General features: G+C 38.8%; 1 protein-coding gene across 1 annotated transcript in view; it reads left to right on the top strand.

Moving 5' to 3' along the window:
- The window catches only part of ANKRD45 (ankyrin repeat domain 45), a 39931-nt gene extending 31623 nt beyond the window's left edge, over positions 1-8308 (top strand). The window contains exons 3-5 of the mRNA XM_025877905.2: positions 2017-2111; positions 5017-5155; positions 8089-8308. Of these exons, the coding sequence (XP_025733690.1) occupies positions 2017-2111; positions 5017-5155; positions 8089-8120 (266 nt within the window). The 3' untranslated portion in view covers positions 8121-8308. The remainder of the gene's footprint in view (positions 1-2016; positions 2112-5016; positions 5156-8088) is intronic.
- The last annotated feature ends 4168 nt before the right edge of the window (positions 8309-12476 follow it).

Genomic DNA, 12476 nt, shown 5'->3' with positions numbered 1-12476 from the left:
GACGGATGAAGCTATTCAGCTGTGAATACATGCTACCTTTCCTAAAAAAGAATGATTCAGGCTGAAACACAGGCCAAGAGGATGGAGCCTTCTGCCACAGAGGATTATTCCTAGGTCTTGACACCTAATAGGATTTGCCCTGTGGGATTCCAGAATTGCTTGGGACTGGTGACTCCTGTTTTCCTTCTACTTTCTCCCTTTCTGAATGGCAGTGTCTACAACTCTTACACTGTGCCCGTCCCACCATTGTATTTTGGGAGTAGAGAACTTGATTTCTAGTTTCACAGGTCTGCAGATGGAGAGGAATTTTACTCCAGGATGATGGATCACACCAAAGTCTCACCCATAGCTTGTTTAGATGATTTAGATGATAAGGTTTGAGACTTTTGAGTTGATGATATTTTAGATGAGCATTTGGACATGGGTTGATGTTGTAATGTGCTGAGATTTTTGGATGTTGGCATGAGGTGCATGTATTTTGCATGTGGGATAGATGTGAATTTTAGGGCAGGCTGTGATGAGCTGAAAAATGGCTACCAAACATATCTAGGTCCTTATTCCTGGAACCTGTGAATGTTATTTCATATGGCAAAATGAATTTTGTAGATCCTTCAGTTAAGGATGAGGAGATTATTCTGGATTATCAAGGTGAGACCTGATGTACTTTGAAGATGGAGGAAAGAGCCACCAGTCAAGGATAAAGGCTACCACTAGTGGTTGAAAAGGGCAAGAAAATGGGTTTTCCTCTTGGGTCCCTCAGATGGAATCAGCCTTGCCAACACCTTGACTTTAGCCCATTGATACCTGTTTCAAACTTCTGGATTCTAGAACTGTGAGAGAATACATTTGTGTTGTTGTCAGCCATCAAAGTTTGTTACAGCAGCCACAGGAAATTAATACTTCAACCTTCAGATTAATTTGGGCCTTATTTACAACTTACAATATTCAGTTGTTCCATCTAGGAATATGGTAAGCCTTTCCATTTATTTGAGTCTTTCATTTCTCTCAAAGTGTAATTTTATTCAAACAGATCTTGCAGATTTTGTGATGACATTACTATGGGTGCTATAGTGAATGGAATTATTTTAAACACTTTTTTTTAAAAGAGAAAAGCTGGGCGCCTGGCTGGCTCAGTTGGAGGAGTATGCAGCTCTTGATCTTGGGGTCATGGGTTCAAGCCCCATGTTATGTGTAGAGATTACTTAAATAAATAAATATTAAAAAAAGAGAAAAGCTATTTTTGAATTTATTTTGAAGGATCACAAGGGATAAAGCAAGTGATGGCTCATCTATTGGAAATGAATTTTTGTTTCTCTAGAGTAGAAAATTTTTTAAAGATTTTATTTATTTATTTGACAGAGAGAGACATAGTGAGAGCAGGAACACAAGCAGGGAGAGCGGGAGAGGGAGAAGCAGACTTCCTGCAGAGCAGGGATCCTGATGAGGGACTCGATCCCAGAACTCTGGGACCATACCTGAGCTTAAGGCAGACGCTTAATGACTGAGCTACCCAGGTGCCCTAGAGTAGAAATTTTAATGGAATATGGTCTCTTTGGGATTAGATATCACATACAATATTTATTTGTCTTCAAAATTTTAGCACCATTTTAGGAACACGGTGAATGTCCCAAAGTGCTATGCTAGTTGAGTATCATCTATCTTGAAATTCAGTGAAAACAACCTTAACAAATCTTCTACACACAGTGTTTTTTTTTAAGATTTTTAAATTTATTTACTTGAGAGAGAGCGAGCAAATAAGAGAGAGCATGAGTGGGGGGCGAGGGTGGCGGGAGGGAGAAGTTGACTCTTCACTGAGCAGGGAGCCCACTGTGGGGCTCAATCACAAGACCCCGGAATCATAACCCGAGCTGAAGGCAGACACCTGACTGAGCCACCCAGGCGCCCCTTCTATACATAGTCTTTATAAACTCCAGATATATAGTACCTTGTAAATAGTTGAGCATATTTCTTAGTCTTTGTCTTATTATTGTGCATTTTATTGTCCTATTCCTTCAGATGCAAGGCTGGCCCTGAAAAAATATATTGCAAAGGTCTCGGCAGCAGTTACAGACACAGAAAAGGGACCAGGGAAGCTCTTTAAAGAAGACAAGGTACTGCATTATGATTATTGTTTCTTCAGAAGTCTTTTGAGATTTTTGCCTTACATCTTTAATTTCTGTACTAATGCTCTAGAGGTAGGTGGTGGTCCTTACTGCTGTCTTCTCCCTCCCTCCCTTCCCACTTCCCTCCTACCCTTCCTCCCTCCCTCCTTCCTTCCTTAGTAAACGACTAGTAAGAGATAGACTGATCAAAATTAAATGAAATACTATAAAGGAGTGACATAGAGATGTATGTACTAAGTATTACACTCAGCAACATGAATACTTTAAAAAAAAGAAATTTATTTATTTATTTATTGAAAGAGAGAGAGAGAGAGAGAGAGAGAGAGAGAGAAGCATGCACGAGCAAGGGGGGGAGGGGGAAGGGCAGAGGGACAGGAGAGAGAGTCTTAATCAAACTCTGCACCCTGAGTAGGGATCCCGATGCGAGGCTTTATCTTATGACCCTGAGACCACCATCCTGAGATCATGACCTGAGCCAAAATCAAGAGACAGGTGCTTAACCAACTGAGTCAGCCAGGCACCTGAACATGAATACATTTTTAAAGTATATTGTTGAGTGAAAAAAAAAATCAGCGAAGACTACAGGAGAGATTTTCATAAACTCCAAAAGCAAGCAAAATAAAACTATATTGTTTAGGGATACCTACATATAGGGTAAAACTATTAAAAAAGAAAGCAAAGTTATAAGCACAGATTGTCATTATCTCTTGGAGGAGGATAGGGGGATGAATTATGGGAAGGGCACAGAAATAGAGTTATTCTGGCAATGTTCTAGTTATTCTGTTGATTATTTGGGTCTACTGATACTCATTTCATTAAGTTTTGCTTTAAAACTTATATATATATCATATTTTAGTTTCTTTGTATATACAAAGAAATATATTACATATTCAGACGAGATCTATATATTACATATTCAAACTTTACATGATGATAAAAAAAAGATACACAGATGTAAGGATAGCTAATTGTAAAGCCGACTTCCCACATTTACCATATACTAAGTTCTGCATGTGGACTAGTTTATTGCTGTGGATATACACTAAAATAAAAAGATATGTTCCAGGTACCAGAACTGTGTTTTGGTTTTAAATTATCTCTCTCAGGGTGCCTGGGTGGCTCAGTCGGTTGGGTGACTAACTCTTGATTTCAGCTCTGGTTGTGATCTCAGGGTGGTGGGATGGAGCCCCACATAGGGCTCCCAACTCAGTGGGGAGTCTGCTTAAGATTCTCTCTCTCTCTCTCTCTCTCTCTCTCTCTCTCGGTCTCCCCCTCCCCCTGCTTGGGCACGCACTCTCTCTCTCTCTCAAATAAATAAATCTTTAAAAAAACAAATTATCTCTTGCATTTCTGTGCAGGATGTTCTGTGAATTCCCTGTGACTTATAATTCTCATGAAAAAGAATTAGCTATTGCTCAAAGTGTAATACATCCCCACATCTGGGAACATGATAAATTACACATTTCACTTGTGGTTTGTAAAACACTTTATGAAATCTCTTATGAAACCAACAAAATATAGGCAAAATTCTAAGAATAGCTATTTCAGCTATTGGATCTGGGAAACAAAAATTTCCTGCCACAGACAGTGCCTTGTCCAACTAGTTACTGTAAAAGCTTTTTAAATTTCAGTGTTTAAATATTTGGTTATTTGAACTAGAAAATACTGTGTACATATAGTAATAATTAGAACAAAATTGAAATGCCTAAAGCAAACTTAATAGCTTTCTCTCTTCCCATTTCCAGTCTTGCTATCTTACCCTATGGTTCTAATAACAATGTTTTTTTTTTTTTAAAGATTTTATTTACTTGACAGAGAGAGACACAGTGAGAGAGGGAACACAAGCAGGAGGAGTGGGAGAGGGAGAAGCAGCCTTCCCACCGAGCAGGGAGCCTGATGCGGGGCTCGATCCCAGGACCCTGAGACCATAACCTGAGCCGAAGGCAGACGTTCAATGACTGAGCCACCCAGGCACCCCAACAATCTTGTGTTAATTTCGCCATACTTGTCCTATCACTTATATAAATATATGTACGCACACATATGGTTTTATAAGGTTTTGTTTTTCTAAAAGTGGGATTACACTATATATATTATTCTTTTTTTGAACTACATATTATTCTTTAATTTGCTTTTTTTCCTTTTAATAATATATTATGGACATCTTTCCAAATCCACTTGATTCTACATATGTCTGCATACAATACAGCTTATTTAATAATATGGACAGGCCATGCAATAAATGCATTTATTTCTCTTTCTTATTACAAACCATAGAACAAGTAAACATCTTAAAGCAGACAGCCTCAGTTTGCTGTGCGTGGGCAGAAATAACTTTGCAATGCAAACTGAGACGTTTTCAGTGAGGTGGAGCTCTTCTGGAATTTCTTCCACTTCCTCTCCTCTGAACCATCTGAGAGGGAATAAAATAGTGTTGTCTGTTGAGTTGCATCCGGGTCATACCAACCACCTGTTCTCCAACCTTTGCAAATGTTTCTCTTTATCACAGGGCCCAGTGAGACTAAAGAATTAGGGGGAGGGTGTACACTGGCCCAAGACTTCATGACTCTAGCTTATGAGTTTTATTATATACAACATTCCACTAATGTTACAGCTGCACTGCCCAACATAGCAACCACTAGCCATGTGTAGCTATTTTAAGTTAGAATTAATTAAAATTAAATAAAATAAAAAATCCAGTTCCTCAGTCAGACTAGCCCCTTTTCTAGTACTCTATGGCTATAAATGTCAAATGGTGACTGGTTTGGACAATGCAGATAGCTCATTTCCATCATCGCAGAAAGTTCTGTTGCACAGTGCTAGTTTAGAGATACTATAGAGTTTTATTTTTCAATAAACAAGTAGAAAATAAACTCTTTGTTTCTGTCTCTAGAATACCATCCTCACTGCATGCCGTGTAAAAAATGAGTGGTTGGAAACCCATTTGGAAGCTTCCATTAATGAGATTTTTGAACAGAAACAACAATTGGAAGATACCGTGACTCCTATATTTACAAAAATGGCAACACCATGTAAGTTTTGGATGAAAATGGTTTGAATGTCAGAAAAGATGAATATGAAGTTCAGTGTTGTTATTTCTGAGATACTCTGATTTTAACAATCTTCATTAAGTAGCTATTAACTTTTTTTTTAAAAGATTTTATTTATTTATTAATGAGAGACAGAGAGAGAGAGAGAGACAGAGGCAGAGGGAGAAGCAGGCTCCCAAGGAGCAGGGAGCCCGATGCGGGACTCGATCCCAGGACCCTGGGATCATGACCTGAGCTGAAGGCAGATGCTTAACCATCTGAGCCACCCAGGTGCCCACCATTAACTTTTTACCAGCACATATACAAGTATGATATAACTCCCTAGGTTTATTATTAGTTTCAGTATTAAGAATAAATAAAAATAATAACTGAATTATTTCTATAGAGAATGTCTAATACTAATCTTAATATTGTTACCATTACTTGTTATTTAATTTTATATAATTTACTATGCCTTTGATTTTCAACTAGGAAGGCATGTCCTCCTAGGAGCTAGAGTGACTTAATTTGAAAAAGCACTTTCAGTATTACAACTGCATTTTGAAAAGCCTGTTGGGGGAATACTATCCTGGTCCTGGGGAAGGTACATCAGAATCTTGGTGGCAGGCATACCTAAGAATTTTTAAAATATCAGCTTTATTGGGATATAATTCTTATACTATAAAATTCACCATTTAAAAATGTACAATTCGGTGGTTTTCAGTATATTCACAGAGTTACACAATCATTACCACCATCTAATTTCAGAACATTTTACCACCCCAAAAAGAAACACCATTGGCAATCACCTCCTACCTCCTGCAAGCCTCCGGCAACCACTAATCTTTTCTATTTCTATAGATTTGCCTGTTCTGGACATTTCACTAATGGAATCATACAATCTGTGCCATTTTGTGTCTGGATTCTTTCATTTAGCATATTGTTTTCAAAGTTCCTCCATGTTCGAATTTGTTTCAATTTTCCTTTTTTTCTGAATAGTATTCCATTGTATGGATTCATTCATTAGTTGATGGATATTCAAGTTTCCACGCTTTTGGCTGTTATAAATAACAATGCTGTGAGCTTTCCTGTACAAATTTGTGTGACTGCTTGTTTTCATTTCTCTTGGGAGAGAATTGCCGGGTTGTGCTTAATCATTTGAGGAACTGCTGAACCGTTGCCAATAAGCAATATATATGAAGATTCCAATTTCTCCACATCATCATCAACATTGTTATTGTCTTTTTAAAAAAATTTAGCCATCCTAGTGGGTGTAAAGTGATATCTTAATGTAGTTCTAGTTTGCATTTCCTTAATTACTAATGATGTTAAACATCTTTTATGTGTTTACTGGCCATTTGTATATTTTCTTTGGAGTGGTATCTATCTGCATCCTTTGCCCATTTTTAAACTGCTCTTTTTGTTGTTGATTTGTAAGAGTTCTTTATGTATTTTGGAGTCAAGTCCCTTATCAGATAATATGCTTTGCAAATAGTTTCTCCCATTCTGTGGATTATCTTTTCGTTTTCTTAATTGTGTTCTTTGAGACAAAAAAGGCTTTAAGTTTGAAGTCCAGTTTATCTGTTTTTCCTTTTGTTGCTTATGCTTTCAGTGTCATATCTAGAAACATTGCCTAATCCAAGATCACCAAAACTTACTCTTATGTTTTTTTTAAAAGAGTTTTGTAGTGTTAGTTCTTTTCTTTTAGCTCTCTGGTCCATTTTGAGTTATTTTTTATATATGAGGTGAACTCATTCTTTTGAATGTGGATATTGAGTACCAAAGACTTTTTTGTTTGTCAAAAGGGGCTATGGTTTTTTCTGGTGGAATATCCCTTGCTATCTTTCTCTGGTATCTCTAGAGCTTATTCAGAGCACACACTGAGGTCTCCTTAAGGGAGACAGAGGCTTTACACTGTCCTTGTCTGTAAGTAGCCCACCACCCAGTTTGTGAGCAAGGGTGCATACCTGAAAAGATAAACTCAGTGCTGTGTATATTCAAAGAAGTCTGAGTATGAAGAGGAAGCATCATGAAGAAAGAGGAATTGCTGAAAGGATGGGGAACAAGGGTAGAATATGAAGGGAATTCTGGAATGAAAGCCCAGTCTGATGATGAGAGGTTCAAACATGGGAACGGAGAAGAGGCCAAGATCCGTTTGGTAGTAGTTGAGTCTGTGAGGAATAGGAGAAGAGGAGGTTGGAAAGTTAACTTGTGCTCACTTCATTAAAAGTACTGAATTATAAGCATAGAAGTTTGGTCTTTATTTCCAGGGCAGCAGGTTGCCATTAAAGGCTTTGGGGTAGCAGAGAAGAGGGATTAAGTAAGGGAAAATACTATGGCTTTCCTTATTAAATGGATGAAGAAGAGACTGGAGGGAGGGAGACCATCATAGTCCAGGAGTGAGATGACTAAGGCCTGAATTATTGATGGTACAGTTTGGTTCCCACCATCTCTCACTGTCTACCGCTGCTGTTAGCCTGGCCCATCACCCCTTCCTGCTTCCCTTCCCATCTCTGAGGAAGATCACCTCTCCCCCCAGGTCTCCTACACCCCCTCCAAGCACCTCAGTATCTTATACTTTCATATTATAGAAGTGTTAGATCTTGATGGAAGCTCTGAAGTGATCCCCTCAGTTTACAGTGAAGAAAGTGAAGACCAGAGAAGTTAAGCAGTTTATTCAAATTATTCTATTCAATAGCAGAATTAGGAAGAATAATACTGATTATATTGGAAATGTGACCTCATACCTTTAAATATAAAAAAAAAAGGGTAGGGGAGAATTCTTGAATTGACATACCAGTACCAAGGCTTCATTAATGACTGGTTCAGGCTGGAACATACTCATTTATTTCATGCCAATTATTTCAAAACTGGCTTCATTTTTATTTTACATGACAAGCTAATTAAGTGTAATTTTAAAATCTGCTTCCTTTCAGGTCAAGTGAAAAGTGCCAAATCTGTAGCCTAAGCCATGGTCAGAAAAGAAGTCAATCAAGATCATACCTTCTACTGAATATATGTTTTATAAAAGACCACGCTTCCTTCTAGTATTTATAAAAGCAAACTTATTCAGTATGCCAGTTGAAGTAAAGAAAATCTATGTGAGGTTTTATAAAAAGGTTTAAGTATGAAATTAAATCACCCTTTTTAAAATTTTACCCTATTCAGCATGCTTATGTCCAGACACTCTGGCCTTGCCTCTGCTCCAAGTGCAAGTCCGTGTGAGTTCCACATGCTCTTTCCAGAGAGCACTCGGGTATGAATCACTCACCAAGGCTCTCTGGGAGCTCTAACATTTATATAGGGAATCTAACAATTTTCTGTGTAACTGAGGCAGGACATTTCCATTCAACTGAGGAATTCTATAAAAAAAAAAAAAGATGTATTACCTAGGAAAAATTTGTTCTCCCTCTCTCAAAAGGAAAGCTATAGAATGCCATTCTAGAGCAAGGAAATATTAAGAATGGTTTGGATCAGGGTCCTTTTTTTGTACAACTATTACTTTTTATGTACAAATTAAAATTTACCTGTGAGGTGGTATTTAGTCTTTTAGTGAAACCTTTGTTTCTTTATCTTTAACCTCCACCTCCTTGGTCTCTCTCTACACACACACACACACACACACACACACACACACACACCGTATTTAGATTTCCCGTATTCTGTAGGTTTGGCAATATAGATATTTTAGCGGGACTCCATGGTATCTTTCTTTCTGTTCTGTTTTATACTTTTTAGGTTTTAAGTATCACTGCTGGTTTCATATTAGTGATTTGGAATGTCTTTTTTTCCTCGTTTATCTGAAAGCCCCCGAGACTTCCGTTTCTTTTGATTTTGTGGAAAATTTTTATAGAAAGAACATGTTTTAAAAAAAACCCCACATTTATTTGTTGTTCTTAATGACTTTCTTTTTTGTCCTACCCCGAAAGCTAGATTTTCATTATAGAGGGGAAGGAAAAGAAATAAGCAATTCAGTAATTCCTTGTCAGTTGACACTTTCTCAACCATGGTTTTGAGATAACACTTTTAAAATTTGTGTCACAAATTTTTAAGTTTTGAGGTAATTTTTATGCATGAGTGATTGAGTTTCAGTTGCCTTCAGCAAAAGAACAGGGCAGTAACTGCCACTCCCCTCTGGTAGACCTAGTGGAGTCCCATGAAGAAGGAGGTATGTCTGTATTTGCTCGGTTCTCCTCCTGCTGTGCGCTGCGAAGTCCATTACCTTTAAGCACCACAGCAATTTGGGACAAGGCTAGTTGCCATTTTTACTGTTTCTGCTCTAACTTTCTGTTTTCTGAGCCTTGATCTTGAATATGACATGACTTCCCAGGCATGTGGTCCTGGTAATTAGGGGAGGATTCCTGAATCTCACTTCAAAGATTCCTAGATAAGACACTTGTGGAGATGCCTAGTACAAAATAAACCTCTCTCTCCTTTATTTGTCTTTCAATACTTACCTTCAAACTTCTTGAAGCTTTTAATGTATATAGTCATGTTGTCTTCTGGAAACTCCTTGATTGCCACATTTATGTCATTATGGTTCCTTTACCTTCTTCTTTTTTAATTATTTATGAGAGAAGGAGAGAAAGAGAGAGAGAGCGCGCGCAAGCGCAGGTGGGGGGAGGGGCAGAGGGAGAGGGAGAAGCAGTCTCCTCACTGAGCAAGGAGCCCGACATGGGGCCCAATCCCAGGACCCCAAAATCATGACCTGAGCCATAGGCAGACACTTAACTGACTGAGCCACCCAGGTACCCCTGGTTCCTTTACTTTTTTAACAATCTCCTTTTCTAACTCCTTCAGTGGTTTCTGTGGTCTGAATGTGCTTGTATCCTTCCCGCAGCCCCCAGATTCATTTGTTAAGATCTACTGCCCAATATGATAGTGTTAGGAGGTGGAGCCTTTGGGAGGTCTCTTCTCATGAAAGAGAACTCCAAACAGTTCACTTGCCCCTTGCACCATGTGAGGTTACAGTAAGAAGACAGCCGTCTAGGAGATGGGCTCTCACCAGACACTGCATCTTCTTCATGATCTTAGACTTCCCAGCCTCCAGAACTGTAAGAAATAAATGTTTGTTGTTCATGAAGTACCCAGTTGATGGTCTTTTGTTATAGTAGCCCGGACCAAGACACCAGATCCTATTCTTCATCTTGCCTCCAGCAATGGAAACTTCTCAAAAGTCAGTCCTAGCTTACAATTTTATATATCAGGTATACCTCAATAAAGCTGAAAAAAAAAAAAAAAGCCAATTCTGACCCTTGGCAAATCAGTCTGTAATTCTCTGCCCCATGGCCGTCTCTATCCCCAGTGTTAGGAAGAACTAATCCCTCCTTCTTTGGGGCACCTACAGTGCGAATAGCCACATATGTATTATGTTTAATTGTTCACATGTTTTTCTCCCCATGTGAATTGTGAGCTTTTTGAGGGTAGGGGCTTTGCCATGTTTTTCTTCATACTCTTAGCCTGTAAGTTAGTAAGTTAATAAATAACAGTTGAATAAATTCTCTTTTGGTGCTACCTTATTCATGGAGCTCACTAGTCTTCATTCATTTATAGAACTTATTCACCTTTTCTAAAAATGACTCCTGAACCCTTCTGTGCACATCTTGTTTGTGCCAGTGCCCCATTTTAACTCCCACTCCTCCAGTAGGCCAGCTGCATGCACACACAGCGTCATGACTATATATCTAGTTTCTCCTGTAACCTATTTTCTGACCTTCACCTTGAATGCCACACTGCTTTGTAGTCATGTGAACCTGGTTACCAAGGGATTCCTGGATCTCACTTCAAAGATTCCACTGATGTGAGGATCTGAGTTTTGAGAGTTACAGTACTTCCTGTGATCTGTTGTTGCATTGAATTATATGCTGCAGATGTTATCTGAACACCCACAGAGCTATTTCAGTTTGCATACCAGTAAATTAAATCACATTATTTGAGAAGTGGTCAAGCAAAGGCTAAATTCAGTGCTGTGATAAACTCTAGATAGTGGTTCCTGAGACTTCTGTATTTTGACTGGAAAAATGTGAAAAAATGGAGGAGATTGAAATGACATCACTAAGAGAACAACTACTATCTGCTATCACTATAACTTAAAGAAAACATTTTAACATCAGAAAAGGAAGGGAACGTATGATTTCATTGTAGGGCTCTGCCCTTTAAATTGAATAAATTAAGCTTTATTATGGACTTTTATATTTTTCTCATTTTGCCATGTGTGATGGAACTTTTGTCATGAATCACCACTGGTTTATGGTCCAGCCTTTGAGAACAACTGCCTAGACTGAGCTGAAGCAGGCAGAATGCTATTTAGGTTAACATGATGCCCCAAGTTGTAAAGGGCTGACAGTACACTCTGATATTTGACCTCATATGTGATACATTATATTCTCCAAGTTGGCCACATCTCCTGTCCCACATGCTCTTCTTACAATGTGATCATGACCTTCCTCGCAGAGAGAGGTGGGTCTCTGTTCTCTCCTCTTGAATCTGGGCAGGCCTGTAACTATAGTGGAAGTAATACTACATGATTTCCATAGATCATAAAAAGTGATGCAGTCTCCAGCTAGTTCTTTTGAGATGCTCAGTCTTGGAAACCAGTCTGTATGGAGAGACTCATACAGACAGAAACTGAGGCCCCAACCCGAAGCCCTGTCTGAGCTGCAGCTAGCAGGCACCGCCAACCTGCTGCCATGTGAGTGAGCCATCTTGGAAGCGGATCCTCCAATCAAGCCACTGCATCCAGTGCCATATGGAGCAAAGACAAGCCTTCTCTGTTGAGTCCTACCAAAATTGTAGATTTCAGCTAAATAAATGATTATTGTTGTTTTAGCCTACTAAGCTTTGTGTCTGTTTATTATGCAGCAATACATAACATACAAATTTTGGACTCTGGAAGCGAGAAATGGACATAACAAATCCTAAAACATGTGGTGTTGCCTTTTTGGGACCGGGTGACAGGCAGAAGCCCAAAGGGCCTAGAGGAGAGTGTCAGTGAAAGCCTGCAGAATGTTTAAAAGCCCCCAGGAGGTGATTAGTGGGAGTTTATAGGAAAGAGAGGAAAATGTTATTAGAAGCTGGAGAAAAGGGGCCCTTGTTATGTGATGGTAGGAAGTTTGATCACACTGTTGTCTAAGTAATGAACTCAATGATCATGCTAAGGATTTTTCTAGACAGTAGTCAAGTGCCACTTGGCTTCTTTTACTGGTCTGAGAGGAGAGAGATGAGCTGAAAAGGAACAGCTCATTTTTCCAATGAAATTTAAAAGAAGTATAATGCAGCCAGTACTCATTGGGTTTGAAAATAAAATTGTTTCTCACGCCTAGCC

Source organism: Callorhinus ursinus, unplaced genomic scaffold (genome assembly GCF_003265705.2).
Source record: "Callorhinus ursinus isolate GAN/ISIS: 27379988/994484 unplaced genomic scaffold, GSC_fseal_2.0 scaffold13, whole genome shotgun sequence".
Lineage (NCBI taxonomy): Eukaryota > Metazoa > Chordata > Mammalia > Carnivora > Otariidae > Callorhinus > Callorhinus ursinus.
The sequence above is the reverse complement of the archived record's forward strand: the minus strand, read 5'-3'. Positions and strand labels throughout refer to the sequence as shown.